Source organism: Abramis brama, assembly GCF_963993115.1.
Source record: "Abramis brama genome assembly, chromosome: 24".
NCBI classification, from domain to species: Eukaryota; Metazoa; Chordata; class Actinopteri; order Cypriniformes; family Leuciscidae; genus Abramis; species Abramis brama.
In genome coordinates, this window is record NC_139986.1 from 11,288,781 (window position 1) to 11,312,016 (window position 23,236).

The 23,236-nt window shown below is 40.1% G+C and overlaps 1 protein-coding gene across 1 annotated transcript in view; it reads left to right on the forward strand.

Moving 5' to 3' along the window:
* The window catches only part of gli3 (GLI family zinc finger 3), a 185,906-nt gene that overhangs the window by 9,307 nt on the left and 153,363 nt on the right, over window positions 1–23,236 (forward strand). Inside the window, exon 2 of the mRNA XM_084103079.1 lies at window positions 21,385–21,558. Coding sequence (XP_083959205.1) covers window positions 21,426–21,558 — 133 coding nt within the window. The 5' untranslated portion in view covers window positions 21,385–21,425. The remainder of the gene's footprint in view (window positions 1–21,384; window positions 21,559–23,236) is intronic.

A 23,236-nucleotide genomic window follows, 5' to 3' on the forward strand; every position in this document is an offset into this window, starting at 1 on the left:
AGGTAATATGATGTCATAAAGAATCGCATGTGCAGGGTAAGATTTGTGCATCCATCTATCATAAATGTAATCCATACAGCTCCAGGGTTTTTTTTTATTTATAAAGGCCTTCTGAAGCTAAGCGTTTTTTGTAAGAAAAATATCCATAATTATAACTTTATAAACTGTAATCACTAGCTTCCGGTAATGTCTGTCCGTGCGTTCACGAGAGAGTCGAGTTCTGGCGTATGACGTAAGACGAGAGTAGACGCCTCTCGTGGTTCAAACAAATAGGTCTGGGCAACAAACTCAAGCTCCAGACTTCTAATTTGTGACCTGTGTTTTGTTTTGCTCTATCCTCTGCTCTTCTGTGTACGTCAATACGTCATGCGTCGGGTCAGAGGTCACTCTATGAAGGTAATATGACGTCATAAAGAATCGCATGCGCAGGGTAAGATTTGTGAAAGTGTACATAAGATTGCAAGCGTAAATTAAATTTACATGCGCAAGAGAAGATTTGTAAAGGTGTAAATCGGCTTTCAAGTGTGAGAAAAAAAATATTTGCAGCATTTTACTGTTATTCGTAAGTGTAATTCATGTATCGTGAAACTGCAGCTTCATGCTAATGCAAAATAAATAGGATCTGTATTCTTCTAACTTCCATTTTTCGCGCTTACACTTTTGGCACGGTTTTTGCACACAAATACGGCCAAAAGTATTGCAGGCCTGTGAACAGCAATTTTCAAGCAAAAACAACAGAGTAAGGAACTGCAAAACAGATTAATTGAGTAATTAATTGCGTTTGTGTAAAAAAAAAACGTGCCAAAAGTGTAAGCGCGGAAAAATGGAAGTCAGAAGAATACAGATCCTATTTATTTTGCGTTAGCATGAAGCTGCAGTTTCAAAATTCATGAATTACACTTACGAATAACAGTAAAATGCTGCAAATATTTTTTTCTTACACTTGAAAGGCGATTTACACCTTTACAAATCTTCTCTTGCGCTTTGCAATCTTAAGTACACTTTCACAAATCTTACCCTGCGCATGCGATTCTTTATGACGTCATATTACCTTCATATCACTCTTTTACTCGACTCGCATACGGCCGTTACCGGAAGCCAGTCATAATAGTTTACAAAAACGCATTGCTTCGCTTCAGAAGGCTCTATTAACGTATGGATTACTTTTATGATGGATGTGCTTTTTTGGGTTTCAAAAAACAAGGTACCATTCACCTCCATTATAAAGCTTGATATGCAGAGCCAGGATATTTTTTAATATAACTCTGATTGTGTTTGTCTGAAATAACAAAGTCATATACACCTAGAATGGCGTGAGGGTGAGTAAATGATGAGATAATATTTGGGTGAACTAACCCTTAAATAAACACATTTATTATACATTTAAATGATGTAATAATACATGTATAAAAATAAAGGAAAGAAACAAATAAATATTTTTTTATTTTATACTTTTTTAACTAAATTGTGACTTTGGGCAACTATGTTCTTATATATGTGATATATAAATGCAATAAAGAAAGAAAGAAAGAAAGAAAGAAAGAAAAAGAATTGTATGATAAAAAATTGTTTTAATCACAATACAACCAATTCAAATGTGATATTTAAATCCTGGAGACAGGAGATGTGAACATTTTCCATCATGGTGAGGGAGCAAAAGCCTAAATGGCGGATAAAATTTGCCTGCTGGTTAAACGCTGGGCATCCAGTGGCAAAAGTGGCATATGTTAATGGCGTAGATATTGGGAGTGTGTTTATATGATTAGCGAGTGAAAGGTCGAGATGAGAGTTGAGCAAGAGTGATTTGTCTTGTCACACAGCGAAAGGAGATCAATGCAAAGTGCCTCTCGCCTGCTCAACAAGCCATGTAAACTCATTAACTCGCTGAGACCTGTCCCTGGTTTTACATACATACACACACACAAACGTGGCAAATCAGTGAGATTACATGTGTGAGATTAGGTTAACGTTTTAATGAGTGTGAGTGGGTGTCTGTGATTTTCTAATTTGATTGTGTCAAAGTGTGTATGGAGACAGTGGTTTACATGTGTGTGTTTAAGGGATAGTTGGGATTAATGGGTTTCTATCATTGCACAAATGTTTTGCACACCAGTCAGTGATTTATTGAGTAATTAGTCAGTTCTGAACTGCTTGGTAACTTCATGTTTAAAAGTGCATATTCAGAGGCTGGTATTCACAAATTAATGTTCTCCTGCTATTAAAAATAAACCTTCTTCAACGTTCTTTACAGCATTGTAGGTTCTTTTCTTAACAAGGGGTGGGAGGTTTGAGTTGTTGTTTGGATCTTTGGCGATGAAAGTTTAAAGATGTAACATTTAAGTTTCTGGGTTATTGAGCATCAGTATATACTGTAAGTGGTTTTATGGAGAATTTCTTAGTGTAACATTAGAAGGTTCTTTTACATGGTAAATTCTAATTAGTTAACCTTTACTAACTCTTTCCCTGCCATTGACGGAAATGTCCGTCATTTATGAGACAATTCTTCACCGCCATTGATGGAAGTATACGGCTTTTCGTGTTTTTACTTTTATGCGGTTGGGGGCGCTATGACACATCTTCTGAAAAAGTACTTAATCTCCAGATCAAAATACATGTGACGGAAAAGCAGAAATAAGCGATATCATATGTAAGCAGATGCATAGGCTATGTAAAATAACGCAATTATCAAATTAAACAGCATATACATCAAAACTGCCTAATGTTACGGAATGAAATGTCATTTTTCTCAAAAAATGCTTTTTGCTCAAAATGTTGCTTTTTTACAGAGGTGTAAAATCCATGGGTCAGAAAGTAAAAGTCCTGCCATATGTTTATTCCACCCATGAACACAAATTAGTTCTATCTCCTGGCTGAAAACTGTGCTAATTAGCAAAACCAGGTGATTGATACAAAATACTGAGGAGGACTTTTACTTACATTCAAGTGTAAATAAAAAATGCGAGCATAGGCAAGTGCCTAGAATGCCTATGCATAAATCCAGACCTGAATGAAGCTCATATCTGTTGCTTTTGTTGTATTTAGGGCGGGAATTAAAGATCGGATTCATATTGATTATGTGGAGACAAATGTATGTGGCCAAGTGTTAATGGAACAGTTTAAACAAATCAGATAGCTATCCAATTAGTAAAAACGTTACCCTGGAAATCCAGAGTTCTCGCAAGAGCACAAGTTAAATTTGCTCAGCGAGTTTACTCTGGTGTCGAGTAATGATGCTCATTAAATATGCCCTTGTATCTGAGCTGCACCAATCACATCGGGTTATCTGATATAGGCGGGCCAGAGGCGAGCTAAACAGATGACGACAGCGCTGTGACGTCGAAGTCATTAGTAAACATTGCAAGATGGCTATGGATGAACACCAGTTGTTTGAAACGGCTTTGGCCGCTACAGTGAACGAGTTAGACTTGGCTTTTTATCTAAAAGAGGAACAGAAGATGGTGCTGGAATCGTTCCTTTGCAAGAAGGGCGTTTTTGCTGTTTTGCCGACCAGATACGGCAAGAGTCTAATCTACCAGTTATCTTATCTCCGCTCGTAGCTAAGTGTATGGGGCTTGTTGTGATTGGTCGTAGTGTTATCCAATTGCGTGCAGTGAGATTTTCAAATGCATGCTTGGTGCCGCCCCTCGAGCTGGGCGATTTTCATTAGTCGATGCCAGACTATTAATCTTTCAGATTTAGGTCTGGATTTCCAGGCTGTAAAAACGTATGAATTAAGGTGTAAACAGGCCCTATGTTTGTGAGAACTATTGGTGCATTCAAGTCATGTCAGAAAAATCATATTTACGAGTTGAATGCACCTGAATGCCACCACAAATTCTTAAACACAAGTGGGAAAAGGATTTTCTTTAAGACCCGAGTTTACAAGTTGGGTGTGTGTCAGTTAGAAACAAGGCAGAACATCACAATACATTGTCAGGCTTTTTTATTCCCCAAAAAATAAGCTAATTGCCTGCACAGAATATGATAGCATTGTAATATAACAATATAAGATGTAACGATAAAGTTTACAGGGGCTACATAAATTAATAAAAAATATAAAAACCTGATGCACATTCTTTGTTTTTAATTTTCTAGAAGTAGAGTTAAAAAATCGTGCTGTATTTTTTGTGTGGTTAAATTAGAGAAGGTACACCGCCATCTTGCTCAGACGAAAAAGTAAATTGAATGCACCTGCCGTCCCAGGAGCACTTGAACGCACCATAATATGGTGGTTTGGATGGTGATGGTGAAGATAACGAGGGGTTGATATTGAGAACACAGGTGAAGTGAGACACAGCTCCTGCCTCCTCGCTGCTGCTCGTGTCTTTCTGTGTACCTGCAGATGGAAGATGTTTCTGAGTGTGTGTGGGGAGACGGAGAGCTGTTAGAAGTTTCCAGAATTCCCCCTGTGCCTGCCTTCCCAGTGCGTTTGTTCCACATCTTAGTTGCCCTCCTTCTGGCGGATTCTACAACTTTATTTGCCTCTGACTTACAGAGGATTACACACACTCCAGTGCATGTAGGTACACATGCTTTGTTCCACTCGCAGGTAGCGCAAGTGAATCAACTTTTACACACATGCACATACACTATCCTTCTGTTTATTATGGTAAATATCAGTCACATGCAGATGGGATTAAGTAACAAAAACTTTACTGGTTCAAAGATGTGGACATTTAGGGTGTTGAAAATATACAGTATATTAAGTTGATAATATTGATGGATAATATTTAATTTTAATAAAAGGAACAAAACACTCAGGAGCACAAGATAAAGCTGGAGATATGGAAAACTACATAATGCAACAAGAACAGACAAACTACAACTGAACCTAAGGGGTTTATACACACAAGGATAAATGAGGAACCAAACAAGACACATGTGAACATAATCAGTAACGAGGGAAACCAAATCAGTAACTAATGCCTGCTACAAACTGTGCGATTTCAGCAATGCTATAAGATCATTACAAATCACACTGTACGACATGGATGTAATAAACTTGGATACTACATGTATGTAGACTGTATGATGATGACACATATTGAATCGTAGGCTACAACGCAAGTTAGTATAGAATAGTGTCATCAGCATGTCATCAGCATGCACTGGTGGTAAACAAATTGAGCAAGATGAATCGCACTTTGGCAATTGTGTTTTTTTATTGGCTAGTCAGTAGATGTAGGTCGTGGCAGCAAACACATTGTGAGATGATCGAGCTAAATTTCTGATACATTTTTTTACAGAAATTATCGCAGGCTATCTTTGGTCGCAAGACCGTGACAAGGACCATCTTTGAACCTCTCTCACTGTACGACATAGCACCACCACAGAAATAGCCACGATTGGTCATCTTTCATCTGGGACAGCCCAAAATCATACAATGTGTACCGGTCATACGACAACCAAATGAATGTAGACAAACCAAAAAAAGGAACGTCTCGGTTGCGTATGCAACCCTCAGTAGTCGACGTCGACTGAATGGGATCACGCTTAGGGAGCCTGTCATCTTCGAGTAAAATGCAAGCTTTGCATCCACGTTCCTCCCCGCAGTGCGGGTATAAATACGGAAGTGCACCACTTGTTTTTCGCTGAGGAGCCAAGCGGAGCCCGGAGTCAGTGGTGGTCCAGCAATAGTGGCGAAGGGACTCCGTTCTCTCCTTCAGGGAATGAGGGTTGCATACGCAACCGAGATGTTCCCTTTCAGTCGTTCACGTTCGATGCAGTCGACGTCGACTGAATGGGATCACCCATGAAAACGCCACTAGAGCTGCCACCTTCCAGTGCCTAGACAAAAGCTTCCTGATTCCCCGCATTATTGAGGCGGAGATAGGACAGGGCTTAGGCTAGGAAAGTCACTGCTGTTCTGCAAGACCCACTCAGACTTGGATAACACTGGGAAAGCATACCCCTTTCGATGGAAGGAGGGACGCTACGGAAGCCACATCCAGCCCGCAGGGAGGTAACGTGCAGGATACACATATGGACTGGGCGAATTATCGGGCAGTACAACATATGGAATGTCAATGAGGTGGCTCCAGCCTATAACGGGGAGACTCAACCGACAGCGACAGCAGAGGAAACTCTGCCAAGGGAAAGACACAGGCTCGCTTCAGGGAGCCGTACCTTGGAGAATACACATATGGGATCGCCGTAGGGATCACAACATTTGGACCCAGCCTAGCACAAGTTCCACCAGTGCATACAAGTGGTAGGCCTAGCATCGGACGCTCCGCCACGTCCAATGCTGAAGGGGTGTGGAGCAGCTCGACAGGGTTCGGCTAGAGGGGAACTCAACTGGAGCAAGAATGGCGCACATATCCAGTCCAAAGGAGGGGAATGGTGCAGCAAGCCAACACATTATCCGACACGGGGCTTACGGTGTTAACTGGCTTCTATGTGAAGAGAGCACACGGGAAACAACCGGCTCGACACGTAGGTTATAGAATCTAGTGAACGTGTTAGGTGTCACCCAGCCCGCAGCTCTACAAACATCTGTTACGCCCGTTTCACACATACTCCGTTTGCAGTGCGTATGCGGTGCGTATTTTTTTCCGTACCCATGTTAACAGGTTAGAGCTATCACACTGCATGCGGATGCGGTCCGGCGATCCGTTCCAGGTGCGGTGAATTAAAAGTAAATTAGTGACAGTAAAAGTAAAAAAAAAGTGACAGCGTATGGTTCTTGGTCAAAATGAACACAGATTGACATGAAAATATAATAATCTCACCATAAATGCATTTAATTAAATAAAATGTAGTAATCTCACCATAAATGCATTTAATTAAATACTACTATTTTTCACAGTCATCTTTTTACTTTAAGACCTGGGTAAAGCAAGGAAAACAACATTTACTTCAACAAGGCGATCAATGACACTCGTCTCATTCGTGGAGGTGGAGAAACAAGTTCTTTGTGACATGCAAGATTTATTGTACACAGGTTTAAATTATGCAAAAGAAAAGCTATGAGTCTGCTGTTTTTGTCAATTTTAAGTTTTAATTTAAAATGTTTGCTATTTTAATATAAGTAGCCTACATGGTTAAATATGTTACCAATTGCTTGAGCAGATTAATATATAATCTATATATAGAAGTATTGTATTGAATAATACTTTGTTTAAATTGTTTTTAAACTTGAATACGTCTATTAAAGAGTGTATGTGTAAAAAGAGAATCGCACTGGTGACAAAACATTTTTTAAATAAAATTTGCTGATAACTTCTGGATTTGAAATACAAATAGTGAGTAAATGTGTTTGTGATACAGCCGCGGATCAGTTGCGCACTGCAAACGCAGCATATGTGAAAGCACTATAGCGTGTGCTGCTCCTGTACCGCATACGCACTGCAACACGCACCGCATACACACTGCAAACGGAGTATGTGTGAAATGGGCGTTAGCGAGGCACCCTGCGCCAATACCCAGGAAGCGGCTACACTCCGAGTGGAGTGAGCTCGCAGTCCCAGGGGACAAGGTGCATCTTGGGACTCATACGCCAAGATGATGGCATCCACTATCCAGTGGGCCAACCTCTGCTTGGAGACAGCCTTTCCCTTCTGTTGGCCTCTGTAATAGACGAAGAGCTGATCTGAGGTCCTGAGGGTTTGTGTTCTGTCCACATAAAACCGCAAAGAGCGAACGGGACAGAGAAAAGCCGGGGCTGGGTCTGCCACCTCTGGGGGCAGCGCTTGCAGGTTCACCACCTGGTCCCGAAAGGGAGTGGTTGGAACCTTGGGCACATATCCAGGCCGGGGACTCAGGATAACATGAGAGTTAGCCGGCCCGAATTCCAGGCACGATTCGTCGACCGAAAATGCATGCAGGTCCCCTACCCTCTTGATAGATGCCAAAGCAAGCAGGAGAACTGTTTTTAAAGACAGGACTTTTAACTCAGCTGCCTGCAGTGGCTCAAAGGGTGGTCTCTGCTGTGCGGTCAGAGAAACGAAGGGTCTGACCACGGGCTGAGGGTTTGGCAGCAGGCCGGGGTGATTGTCACACGGAGCGTGCTGCTGTGCCACGCCCACCTTGGTCGTGAAGCCAGTGCTGAAGCGGTCTCATATGGAGCAAACCGCGAGCGAGCTTCGTGAAGACGCAGGGCAACCCGGCCAGCCTGAAGTGTAGGACTTTGTACTGATATGCTTGACCCTCGAACTCGAAGCACAGGAATGGCCTATGTAGGATAGAGGCATGAAAATACGCGTCCTTCAGGTCGATCGCTGTGAACCAGTCTCGGGGACGGATGCACTCGAAAATGCGTTAACATCTTGAACGGGAGCTTGTGAAGGGCCAGATTCAAGACTCGCAGATCCAAGATTGGCCATAACCCACCACCTTTCTTGGGTACAATGAAGTACGGGCTGTAGAAGCCGGTCTTCATATCGGCTAGAGGAACCGGCTCTATCGCATCCTTCGCCAGTAGGACTGCGATCTCCGCACGCATGACAGGGGCATATTCGCTCAGCACTGAAGTGTAATGAACGCCGCTGAACTTGGGCGGGCGCCGGGCGAACTGAATCGTGTAGCCGAGTCTGATGGTATGGAGGAGCCAGCTGGACCGGTTGGGAAGCACTCTCCAGGCTTCCGCAAACTGGGCCAGGGGGACCAAGGGCACCACAGACGTACCCGGGGTGGGGCAGTGAGGTGGAGGACAGGGACCTGGCTCGGAAGGCCCAGGGGCGGCCCGAAGCGAGGTCTGAGTGTGCGATGCAACACTTACCTGTCTCCACGGGTCGGCAGGGGGTGTGGGAGAAGGCGTAGTCGGGTCCTCGATCCGCACCCAACTGCCGGCAGGCGACACAAGAGGGGACTGAGGGGTGCAAGGCTTTACAGGGTCGCACACCGCCAATCTGACCTTCTTGGGACCCAGGAACGGAGGAATTTGCTCTTTTGACAATTCGGGTACCCCTGGACTCCGGAGAGCCAGCGGCGGAATGGTAACCATCTGAAGAGCTCGTCCCCCCATCCCTGGTTGGCCTGTGTCAGGGACGTTTAGTCTTACACTTGCCACCTGGCTTGGCAGTGTCTGACCATCCCACAAGGCACCCTAGGGTGGGGCGTGGTAATGGGGGCTGCACCTTCGCGGACGAAGGTGAGCCTTGACCTCAACACCGAGACAGTCATATTCCCGCAATGGGAACATGAACCATCCACAAAAGCTTCTTCAGCGTGCTGTAAGCCCAAACACGTGATGCAACAATTGTGACCATCAGAGGAGGACAGGGAATGATTGCATCCAGAAACGCACGGGTGGAATGACATCTTGAAAAAGACGCAAAACACACCCGTGTTGCTCTTTCAGGAAATGAAAAAAACCTCACCAGTGCCGGAGCACACAGGGGAATGATCGTGGCAACACTGACAGGGATGGTGCAGCCTGTACCAGTGAAGCACTCTCTCTTCGCCCTCAACCGGCCGTCAGACAAACAAACACAAACAGAAATGTGATGCTGTTAAAACAGCAGTTGAGAGCTCAGAAAGCTTGCGACCACCACTGCACTCGCGCTGTAGAACCACCAGCACCGGGAGAGAATTCCTGAAGAAGCACCGACACACTCGCTCGTTGTAATATAACAACACTCTTCAGAGACATCGACATGAAGACCGATCGACTCCGAAGGGAAAGACAAGTGGTGTGTGCATCCACCTCTGTATTTATACCTGCGCTGCGGGGCGGAGCGTGGATGCAAAGCTCGCACACCAATGTATGCACTGGCTCGTTTTAACAATACTTGAAGATGACAGGCTCCCTATGCGTGATCCCATTCAGTCGACGTCGACTACGTCGAACGTGAACGACTGAAAGGGAACTATATACAAAGGATCAAACTAAACGGCATAAACGTGAAAAATATACAGCTGTTTTTCATTTAATTTTTGAGACTAAATGCATGGTCACTTACACAAAATGTAATTTTTTTAAGCTATTTTCTGTACAACTTTACTGTATTAAAGTATAGATTTGGACAATAATGTTAGTCCTGTTAGAGTTCGATTCATTTCTGTGAATCAAACAGATTCAATTTAAATTCAATTTAAAATAATGATTACATTTTTCATTTCACTCAGAAATGTTCACTGATGTCCCAGTGTGACAAATTTTCATATATTAGTTTTATTAAAATGTCAGTAAATATAACCTTAAATATAAACATATACATGCACATACGTATATATTTATTTTATTTATTTTACACATAACATTTTGAATCTAGAGTTCTTGGCAACAATGACTGTTTGGCTTGAAAAGAAATATGCATATACATATTATATGTTTTAACCTTCTTCACAATATAACATGTATTAAAATATGTAGATATATTTTTTAGCCACATACTCTTAATTTTGTACAGTATATTTCGGCCATCCATGTCTCATTATGCAGTCTTCACTTTTTTTGTTTCATTATTATGTAGCACCTGAAAAAATTAAATAAAAGTAAAAATAAACTGAGCTTGCTTGATAAGAGTCAACAAAGAAAGCAACAATATATAAACTAAGCAAACAACATATAAGCATATGAACGCCAGTATACATTAATTTATGGAAGTACATTGTACAAGTACAAGTTAATTGCTGGGATATATGATTGAATAGATTTTGAAAAAGTGCCCATTCCAGACATGAAGTAATTTCTAAAAGTCTCAGCTCATGCTCCTTTCTTCACCCTCTCTTCTAACCTCTCAACATCCCGCTTTTAGAATTTTCGACAACTTTATCAGGTCTAATTTTCAGAGGTTTGCCATCCTACTTTAGCTTTTCTTCCACTCTCTTTATCTTTGTTTATGTTAAATCTAATGCATTCCTTTTTCCTGACCTTTCCTCTCTCTTCTGGTCTCCTCCATTCATCTTTTCCTCCCTCCATCTCGCTTCCACTTTTTTCATTTTGCATTCACCCCCCCCCACCCCCTTTTTCTTTCATCGACAGAGCCCTATACTGTAGGATGACTTCATCTAGTCTAATTTCTGGGTTGTAATAAGCTGTAAATGGCGTGGCCTGGCAGGGCTTGTATAGGAATTAATAAGAGCTAATAAAGCGTGCCTGTGGGGGTAGCAGCCTGTCTTTAAGTAAACATTATGACTTCTCCAGGGAGGCTGTTTGCAGCGTGGGGCTGTTAAGAGACTGGGCTCTGGCTTGATGAATCATGAAGCCATGAGATAGATAATTTGCTCCTTGATTCTACACCAAATAAGGCCTCTCTTCTTTGACTGTCTGATTGGATAGGCAAGTGCGTGCGCGTGTGTGTGTGTGAACATATGATGAATCATGTATATCTGGTGAAATTTGGTTTGAGGAGTAACTGACACTGTCCGATAAGAAAAAAATGTAATGAACCTGCTTTTGTCTTTTGCTTCTCCTGATCCTAAGAGCCAAGGGATTTCATGTGCATCTCCTCCCAAATTTCAGTAGATAGTTAAAATGAACTAAAACGGCTATCTAAATGCAAATCTGCATATCTAATTGAATAAAACAAAATAATCAATAATATGAAATAATCATAGAACAGATAATAGTAATTAAATTAAATGTTATATATAAATGTTGTATAAGTTGTTTAAACAAAATATCAATAGGATAGCAACAATAGTAATGTTGTAAAAAAACCCTTAAAGTTAACAGATATTAATATCAAAAATGGATAAATAATAAAAAAAAAAAAATAAAAAAAAAATAATAATATTAAAAAAATTGTAATAAATAAATTTGTTATAGAAGTTGTTTAAACAAAAAATGCCAATGTTGTACAAAAACTGAAAATTAATCATTAATAACAAACAATCATTTTAATAAATAATAAATACATTTAGTCATTTAGCAGACGCTTTTATCCAAAGCGACTTACAGATTAGGACTAAGTTAAGCGAGTCATCATGAAGAGGCATCATGAACAACGCAAGAAGTGCTCAAAATACGAAGTTCAGGCATTATTCAGAGTAGCATAAGCCCGGTAAGCGAGGTTTTTAAAGGGAAAGGGAAGGTTTTTTTTTTTTTTTTTTTTTTTTTTTTAAGAGGTTAAGTGCTCACGGAAGAGATGGGTTTTCAGTTGTCTTTTGAATGTTGTCAGGGATTCTGCATTCCGGATGAGGGTGGGGAGAGTGTTCCACCAGCATGGAACTGTGTATGAGAATGTTCTGGAAAGAGATTTTGTGGCTTTCTGTGATGGAACCACGAGACGTCGCTCGTTGGCCGATCGTAGGCTTCTGGTAGGGATGTAGGCTCGTAGGAGTGAGTGAAAGTAGGAGGGAGCTGAGCCTGTGATAGATCTGTAAGCAAGCGTCAATGCCTTGAACTTGATGCGAGCAGCGAGAGGTAGCCAGTGCAGAGAGATGAACAGAGGAGTGACGTGTGCCCTCTTGGGCTCGTTGAAGACAAGACGAGCTGCAGCGTTCTGGATCATCTGTAGAGGTTTGGTTGCACATGATGGAAGTCCAGCCAGAAGAGCATTGCAGTAGTCAAGCCTAGAAATGACCAGGGCCAGAAGTTGTGTTGCATGCTCAGTAAGGAAAGGCCTGATCTTCCTGATGTTGTGCAGTGCAAACCTGCATGATCGGGTTGTCTTTGAAATGTGATCTGTGAAAGTCAGCTGGTCGTCAAACGTTACTCCAAGATTTCTGACCGACCTTGATGGGGTGATTGATGATGAGTCTAGCTGGATAGTGAAGTCGTGCTGTAGAGACGGATTGGCAGGGAGGACGAGAAGCTCAGTCGTTGCCAGGTTGAGCTGCAGGTGATGTTCCTTCAAATAATATATACATAATAATTTTTACATAATTGATAAATAAAACATGTGACATTATTTTGCAGTGTGAAATTTTAAGTCTCATCATGAGCTATATGAAAGAGCAACATTGAGCTATTTATTTATTTAGGTAGTTAGTTTGTTAGTTAGTTAGCAAGTTAGTTAAGATCAACTGATGTATAGCCAGAGTAGAGCTGTTAGATGTACAGTATGTGGGTCTCTAGTTGTAAGTGAGCCGATGTTCAGAGGTACAGTACCTGTTGTGAGTTACTGTGAGGTACTTAGATGTGACAGGTACTGAGGTGTGCTCTGAGTCCCTGGAGAGATGAGCATAAGACACCCCCCCTAAAAGCCTTAGCAGCCTTACCGTAGCTATGTTTGATCTCAGTCAATGCAAGCATCGTGTGTGTATGAGATGGAGAGAAAAAAGGGAAGATGGGCAGGCTGGATGCTTTGCAAAGGAAACCCTCTTACTTACTCCTCAGCTTCCTGAATTTCACATTCACACACCACAAAACACAAACACTGGATGGAAAATTGGGGTTGGGGTTGGGGTGGGGGTGGGGGTGTGTCTCTCCTCCAGCAAACTTCCAGATGCTTAGTGTGCTGTCAGATGTCAGATTTGTGTATGGCATGTGGCTCTCTTGTGTTTTGACACATACTGTAGGGGAAACAGGGGCAGTTTTTACTGTAATGAATACTACATATATATAGTCATGGTAAAAAGAAGAAGAAAAAAAAGCAATTTAACATTACCCTGTTATTGCTCAGTACATATATGTATATAAAAGATACAGTTCAATATATGTATTGATGCTATTGGGGCATGTTGTCACACCATGGTATAAGTTGCTATGATGGAACTTGCCATTAAACAGCCTATTATAGCCTTTTCAACAAAATTTATAAATGTAACAAATATTATTTATATTAATTAGTTATTTATTTTTGTATATATCTATATACCTCACCAAGGCTGCATTTATTTGATCAAAAATGCTGTAAATATAGCAATATTGTGAAATATTATTACAATTTAAAATAACTGTGATAATAACTAAACACCAATCAGCATATTAGAATGATCTCTTAAGGCTCCTTTGATACTAAAGCCTGGAATAATGGATGCTCAAAATTGAGCTTTGCCATCACAGACATAATCACATTATAAAATATATTAAAACTGAAAACAGTTATTTTAAATTATAATAATATTTCACAGTATTTCAGATTTTGTGTATCTTCAATCAAGTAAAATTAGCCTTGGCAAGCAAGAGACTTCAAAAACATCATGAAATAATAAAACAAACTTAATTTTTCCAAACTTTTTACCTGAAGTGTATATATGTTTATATTAATATTTGCATTATTTAAAATATATTATTTAAGTATGTATATTATATAGATATTTATATTTCATGGTTGACGTTTTTGCAGCATCAACACTGTTATTGAACTGAATGGAATCAACATTGAACTGAAGTGAATAATGACACTATTGTCTTCTGTAGAGCTGGTTATAGCTGAGATAAACTCATTACATAATTTGATGAACTTTACACAGTTGTATTGAATCAACACTTAAGTGACACTTTTTTAGAGCTGCTTTACATCAGAATTGAATTCTGTTTGCATCATTGATCATTATTTTCCTGTTTATCACTGTAAAGCTGCTTTGCAACAATCTGAATTGTATAAAGTGCTATATAAATAAAGGTGACGACATAATTTACAAAAATAAATAAATAAAATAAATTATATTATATAAAATAATATATTTTAAATTATATAAGAGAGAGAGAGAGAGAGAGAGAGAGAGAGAGAGAGAGAGAGAGTAACAGATTATAGCCCTGACAACTACACCTGTTTCCCCCTATGTTCACACACAAACTTGACTACTTTGTATAGGAACTAAGTTACCTTGTGTGTTTTCATTTCATTTGTCTGTGTGTTAGGCCCTGACTGAGATTTGAAGATTTTGGAAGCTTTTAAGCAAAAAGTTGAACTTGCATTTCCCCCTTTTCATTTGTTTCTAACAAAAACACACCTGAAAAATCTAATCAAAGTTTTCAGGATTACTTGACAATTACAAACATGTAATCTTTGATTAGAGATGGAGCTAAATTGTGCAGGACAGTAGCCCTCCAAGACCAGAATTGCCCATCCCTTGTCTAAGAGAATAAAGCATGCAATCCATCAGACAGGACTCAGGAGCTCAGTGGTATAGCATGGAAATGAGTCTTGTCAGGAGCATTTGCGAGAGGACTACACAACAAAAACTTCTCTCCTCTGGGGGAAGAATAAAGATGAAAAAGCCAGTCCTTCATTTGCAACGTCTGTTGGGTCTCTTGTTCTCTGAATCTCTCCACTCACTCTCTCTCTCTCAGCTTACAAACCAACGCGGGGCAGAACAAACAAACAAACAAGGCAGCTAATAAGCCAAGGAGCTGGTGCTCACTAGAGGTTTGGTATTGTTGCACGTTCTTTATTCCGTTCTTATCTACTGAGCAACAAGAGCAAAAGAGACACTGTGTAAGCATTAAGATTACATCATTGTGCAATTGTTACACAGGAATGTAAGATGTGGCGGGCTCAATCAGCAGTGAAAGTCATTCCCAGTCCCTCTCCAGCTTCTCTTAAACATCTTAAGTGGAAAAGGTTGTAGAAACTACCCATTTTTCCTCCAACACCTTCCTGTTTTGCCTCACCATCGGTAGATATTTCCCCCCAATATGAACACGCTGGTTATGGGGTGATGGATCACTAGGATGTCATTGCAGAGAGTTTATTACTTCTTTATGTTTAAAAATTAATGTAATGTCCTGTTGAAAGTTTTGTAATTGAGCCGGTAAATGAGCTTATTCCCTTAATCAAAGAGATATTCAGTCTTTCTCAGAGCACAGAGACAGAGTAGTAACCCTCAGTATTAATGTTTACATACATAGTGATGTACAGATTCATATGCATTTACTTTTTAATATAATGTTATATTTTTATTTACAGTTTTTTTCGATTGCTAAACGACAGTGAGCACAACTGGAGCTACATGTGCAAAACTACAGTCTGCACTACCAACAGTCACCTGAGCTAAACCGTTCACATCACCTGCTAAACTCACTCCAAGCAACACAACTCTGAACACATGGCTCAAAACAGGCTCAGTGCAGCCAAACACTATGCACAACCCTCACTGAGATAACACACACTGTCACTCAGAACACACTGAGAGTAAAAACACTAGCATCAAACACCAATACAGAAAATACAAACTTTTCATCTTTACAGTTTGAACAATTTCAGTGACTTCATACAAAGTAATATTTTCTTCAAAGAAAAGAGTGACATTCTTTCACATGATTTATTTAAATTTTTAGAACATAACAATTCTTTAAGGTAAATGAAAATTAGCAGTTTGCTTCAATAGTCTGTAGTAATTTACGGAATTACAGTAATGAGAAATAAAAGGTAGAAACTAAAAGTACATACTGTAATTCAAACAAATAATTGAGGGGCTAATCCTGCCTCTCTCTAGCATCAGGCCACAGGTTTTCATCAACATCACATCTAATGTTCTCTCTTGCCATGCACCTGGGGAAGAACCTTCTGGAGTGCCTTATCCATCCCTGGCAGTCGTGTCCTCACATCCGGCACGCATGGCTTCCAAAAGAGACATTTGGTCATGTGGATGGTGACCAAACACTTTCCACCTCCACCCATACAGAAAAAAAAAAAGATTGAAATATATTTTACGTAAAGTGTCGAAAATATATGTGGCATATATTCCAAATACATTGAAATATATTTGCATTGTTGGTCACTTATATTTATCATTTTGAAATATATTCTGAAATATAACAAAAATATATGATGTTATAGTAAGTGTGAAATATATTTACATATATTTACATATATTTAACTAAAATATATTTATTGGGCCAATTTCGAATATTTGCATATATTCCAAAAATATATTTCATTCAAATATATTTATTTTGTGTATGGGAGCCTTTCAGCTGAAATTGCAATCAGCAGTGTTTGAAAGGCACAAGGCTGAAATCTATTCTGTTTTGAATGTGTGGTTCACAGTTTTGACAGCAGTGTGTTAGCATTTGAACAAAGTGCTGTAAATCCACAGTGTTGTGCAGGTTGTGGTTAAAGTCATGGGATAAGTGTGTAGAGTTTTGAAAACTGTGTTCAAGCAATGAAAAACGAACTAGAGTTTGGTCCACATGAACTGCTGCTGTGCAGACTGTAGTTAGAGTTTTGCACATGTGACTCCAGTTGTGCCCACTGTCATTTAGCAATCGAAAAAAACTGTAAAGCATATTGAATTTTTTTTGGTATACAAATATTTTACTTTTAACAATTTGTGTTTAAAAAATACATACCGGTACATGGTACTAAACCAATTTAATTCTACATACATTTTAATTGTATTTAAAAAATAAATAAATAATAATAATAATTTAAAGTTAGTGCATATTTTCTGGCACCACCTGGCAGCTGGCACCAAATTTCCATTAGGATCAGTGTATTTATCAAGATACATTAATAAATACACTGATATAGTTATAGTATATAATTATTTATATTTATGTATGGAGTATTTGAATTTTTGGAATTTAACTGGAGTTAAAAAAGATTTTGTGTGTGTGTGTGTGTGTGTGTGTGTGTGTGTGTGTGTGTGTGCACACAGACTCATGGGGACTCGTGTCACAGTAGGGATCTAAATTGAGGTCCCCATGGGTACACAAGCTTATAAATCATACAGAATGAGTTTTTTTGGAAATGTAAAAATGCAGAAAGTTTTCTGTGATGGGTAGGTTTAGGGGTAGGGTTAGTGTAAGGAGATACAGTTTGTACAGTATAAAAACCATTAAGTCTATGGAGAGTCCCCACAAAGAGAGTGTGTGTGTGTGTGTGTGTGTGTGTGTGTGTGTGTAAGAGCCAATAAAGCAATAAAGTACAAAAAATTTGGGAAAAAATTAATTGGGAGAGCGAGAGAGAATGCTTGTTCAATTTTTCCCTTCTCAGTTCATTTTCCTCAAATCCCAAGAAAAGAGGAAGTGGAAAAGAGTGAAAGAGGAAAATTATGAGGTAATCCGTTTGACATGGACTGAAAAAGTAAGGGTAAAAGGGAAGGGAACATATGGAGAGAGATCGGGACATACACATTCCTGTGGACAAGCAAATACGGCAAGCTTGTGTCCACTCAAGCATAGCTGACGTGTCTTTTGTGTGCTCTATGGGGCAGCCGGCCAGTCATCTGCACCAATTAAGACCGGGACCTTTTCACTCATAATCCCATTGACCTGGCATGTGCTATCTCATTCCATAGGTGTTCCCAAATTCCTTGTTCTTCATGCTTTTTCACCCAACTCTCCAATAACACTTTGCATAACATATTTTTGAGTAGAATGTTGCACTTTCATAGCTCAGGAAAAGTCAAGAGAAGTACAAACTTTGTTTGAGATGTTTCTTTAAAAAAATGTCTTTTTTTTTTTGTGACATATTAGTCTTTTGGAGCATAGTTTGATACGTTGTTGAAATCTTTTCTGGAATATGTGTGATTATTAGTAACTTATTCTGAGGAGAAGAATCTGACAAGCAGGAGACTAAAGCAAATGCCTCCATTCAGTCGCCATTTAATTTAATTGCTGCTTCATGAGAAACAATTGAGATATGAATCTACTTTGTGACTTTTCTTTCTTGAGTTCATACTAAAATATTAGATTTGCTTTCCTTGAAAATTTTGAGATCTCTTCTGAAAGAAAAGTCTCAATTTAATCTCACTTCTAAGATTAAATGGAGAAAAAAATAGATATTAAAGAGATTTAAAAAATGTCCTACTTATTATGTGCTCAGTAGGCTATTCTGTCTTGTTCATTTGCCCCATAAGTATGTTCATAATTTAATATTTTAAGTTTATTATATACAGGTGTACTTTAGTGTGTCGGTCAATAACACAATGTCAATTAAGTGAAATGAATAGATGAAAAGCTTATGGTCTTAAAGTATGCACCAGGATGTTAAAGCCAGCTATCTAAACACCCTGAATTAAAGAAGCTCACAATATAATGCATTAAAACCACTGTTTTGTGGCAGTTGTTTCCCAAAATAATTCTCATATTAATGCTTATTCCTTGCACAGACAGAGACCCACACCAAATTAGCTGTGGGAAAGAGAAAGGGCGTTTCATTCTGCGTGCTGGCCCATAATCCTTTCTCACAAAAAGAGAAGCGATTAACCAGGTTTAAAATACCGCAATTCAGCCTTCTCCAAAGGAAAAAAAAAATCTTATTTTAAGCACATTAAGCAAATCAATTTAACATAAATTATACGCTCTGCTGACAAAAGCAGGGAGTTGAAAGTCAGCTGTGAATGGTACTTCAAAGTCATTCACCCAAAATACACTTTGAGTCATTTATGTGCTTGATTGAAATTTGAATTAGTTAACTTCGAAGGGTTTTCCTCTTCACCTTGGCATCATGCAAACATAAGGTGCCTCCAAAGGTTTTGCATGCTTCTCATACTTGCATATTCCTTATAAACTCAAGTCAGTTTCTATACAGTGGGATTTAGGCTTGATTCAGGGTCTCTGACGTGCAGGTGAGAGGATTAGAGATTAAATTAAAGGTCAAACAAACAGCTTTTGGGTTTTGTGGGAACATGATACTAGGTTGATTTCAAATAGGACAATCCAATCTGACTTCTGACCTGTAATGCTGCCTGAATCATAAATCATACACTGTTTGTTCGAGACTGTCCAGACGAGAACTGGCCCCTGACTGAGCCTGGTTTCTCCCAAAGTTTTTTTCTCCATTCTGTCACCTGATGGGAGTTTTGTTTCCTTGCCACTTTCGCCTTTGCTGCCTTTTTCGCCTTTGGCTTTTGGCTTGCTTAGTTGGGGACATTTAATATTCAACAATATTATTGATCTGCCTGCATTTGACACCATTATATGAGAACTGAACTGAGCTGGACGATGACATCACGGTTTTCTCCAGAGCGGCTATATATATAAATGAACTAAATTAATAACTTTTGTACAACAAAAATGATCCATCACTGAATTGACTTAAGCTGGACTATGACGCTATTTTCTTCTGGAAACAAACTTTGTTGCATTATTTTCCTGTTATCTCTGTAAAGCTGCTTTGAAACAATCCATATTGTAAAAAGCACTATATAAATAAAGGTGACTTGACTTGACACTGAGAGCTACTGTAGTTTGAAACCATTCCACACAGAGACAGAGACACACACACACACACACACACACACACACACACACACACACACACACACACACACACACACACACACACACACACACACACACACACACACACACACACACACACACACACACACACACACACACACACACACACACACACACACACACACACACACGTCAAGTCACCTGCATTGGCATAGTGCTTTATACAATACAGATAGTTTCAAACTAGCTTTACAGTTATAAACGGGAAAATAATGATCAATTAAATTCTGCAGTTAAGCAGCTCTAAAAAGACAATAGTGTCATTATTCAGTGGAAGGCAGTTCAGTGTTGATTCAGTTTGGTTCAAAAACTGTGTAAAGTTTCTCAATTATGGATTGAGTTCACTTTAGCTATAAAGCAGTGATGTCATCATCCAGCTCAGTTCAGTTCTTATCCGATAGTGTCAGTGCAGTCAAGTCAATAATATTACTGCTTTTTAAGTGTCCCCAACTAAGCAAGCAGAGGCGACAGTTGTAAGGAACCCAAACACCATCAGGTGACAGAATGGAGAAAAAAAAAACCTTGGGAGAAACCAGGCTCTGTCAGGGGACCAGTTCTCCTCTGTCAAAACAAAACAAAAACAATGGTGTGATCATGATTCCAGGCTGCATCACAAGTCAGATTGTGGATTGATATCATTCAAAATATTTAATCCAGCTCATCAGATACATCAGTTGAAGCTGGTCATAGGGGTCTGTGCAGAGGACTTTTGTGGCTCTTGTGGTCTTCGTTGAGGTTCTCTGCAGAGGGCTGTCTAGTTGACAAGGTCTTCGCAGGTCTTCGTAAAATCCCTGCATATATATACAAAATGAAACCCAAACTCTTGATAACTGCATGGTTGTTAACAGATGTTGTGTTGAGTGGTTGAGGGAAAAAAATCCCTAAACAAACAAAATTAATTTGTCTGTACCCCCCTCCTCATTCATCGTGGCTACACCTCTCCTCTGGAGATTGAAGCACATCAAACTTGAACAGCAGTGTTGTAAATCCCAGAAAGCTACTTTCATATTCATATAAAAACATACTCATGTTACTTAGAAAACAATTAGAATTATTATTATTATTTTTTTGATAATTACAGCAGTTTAATTCAGATGGATAGACAGAGACTAATAATATTTTAGGTTTAATTTTTTTTTTTTTTTTTTTTTTTTACATTTAAAGGAAATGTTTTTTTTTTATGGTTTCTGTATGGAGTTGGAAATTTGGGAAAACACAGTCATTTTCAGTGTAAGGACTAATTCATTGATTGTTATTAATTGTGTGTTATTTGTTAATGAGGTTTATTGTTGTTGATTTAAAAATAAAATTTCTCTGACCACTGACCTCCGACCTTCTCCTCACTTGTTACCCTGCAGGTATCCTGTCTTGATGAGGTACTGAGGAATGCACAGTTGTCATGGAAACCCAGTCCCAGACCAGTTCTGCAGCAGAGAAGAAGAAGAGAGTGGAGACCATTGTAGCCACCAAGAGCGCATCCACCCGTGCCGACATCAGTGAGAAGGCTGTGGCCTCCAGCACAACCTCCAATGGTATAGCTTCAACACTTCAACTTCAACCTTCTCTTCTAATTACTTGTCAGGCTCAAACTTCTATTCTCCATTCATTCTGCCTTTTTTAATTTAAAGGTGAAGTGTACAATTTCTTGGATGTTAAAATTTGGAAGACTTAAGAAGATCTTCACTGATCGATTTTCCCCCCGATTTGTTTTTTATTTTAATTTTTTAATTTTAATTTTTTTTACAAATAAAGGGAATAGAAAATCTACACACTGTAAATACAGTGTGTATATTTTCTTTGTTAATTAATTTTTTATTTATTAAAATACTATCCCCAAAAACTGTAATGATTTCTCCCAAATGTGTAAAAGCTGTGGCTTGTAGCACTATGAAACATTGCTGTTTGTTTCTCAACTAGCTTGGCACAGCAACAGCTAAACCAATTATGTGAGTTGAGGGCAGGGCTGTCCTTTTAGTGACCAATAGCAGACTTGTTTGAAAACAGTCATTATTTTTGCAATTCTGTTTGGTGATACTAGCAGCATATAAATTACATGATTTCCCTTTAAGTGTTCTAATTTCTAATTTTACAATAGTGCATGATTTGTAAACTAATACATTTTGACTTTTGCATCACATAACAAGCTTTTTCTAACTTGTTTGGTAGCTCACCTGTTATGCTGCATTCACACGATCAGCCACTTTCTCACTACTTGTCGTCAGTGACTGGCAGTGAGGTCGCTAGTAGGCATTCCCACTACTGATGTGATGAATGGTGTTAGTGTCCATGGTGATAGATTGTAGCGGGAAAATCAAGAAAGGAAGGCATGAACTGAAGATAATGGAGACAGTGCTCCCCCCTCTGGCAAGGCGCAATCTCACGCCGTAACAGAACAACATAGGAAGGGCCAGAGGGGGCTTTGGAGGTGGGCGAGGTGATGGCAAAGGGATGGTGAGAGGCAGAAGAGGAGGGATGATGGCAGGATGAGGCGAAGGGATGGTGATGGGAGGAGGATGACAAGACCCTGGGAGCGACAATGAAATGTCCCAGTGGCACAGACCCAGAGCTTGCCAGTGCCGACAGCGCACGGAGGAGTAGAGGGAGGGAGGGAGGAGCCAAGATGGTATGGAGGCTAAGAACAACTGGGGGAAGACCGACGGAGACGAGGCTGATGGATCCACAGGTGCAGAGGGAGAGCCGATGGAATCGAGCAACATCACTGGCACTGGAGACCAAGGCAATGCCGCCGTGACTAATGTCAAAGGCGGAGCCAGAGTACCCGAGGGCTGAGGTGGAGCCGGTGTGACGGAGGACAGAGACAACGCCGAGGTGAAGAGGAACCCGCTGCAGCTGTAGAGGTGGAGAGACCGAGTGCAGTGGACGGCTTACAAGTCCGTAGCGGAAGAGGTTTGACGAATGACCAAGGGGAAGGCGGCAGGACAAGGGAACCTGGTGGGGCCGCAAGTCCGAGGGTCTCCGGTGGAGCCAAAGGTGGAAGGAGCCAAGGCGGAGCCCACAGGTCGACGGGCAGAGATGGAGCGAAGAGATCCGAGGCCGGAGACGGAGCCGCAGGATCCTCTCACACTGACGCTCATGGTGGTAACACAACCTGCTGCTCGACATCATAGCAGGGCTTCCACAGAGACGGCACAGAGCTGTAAACATCCGGCAGCGGTGGGGCTGGAGGACTGCTTAATCCGGTGGTGTCTG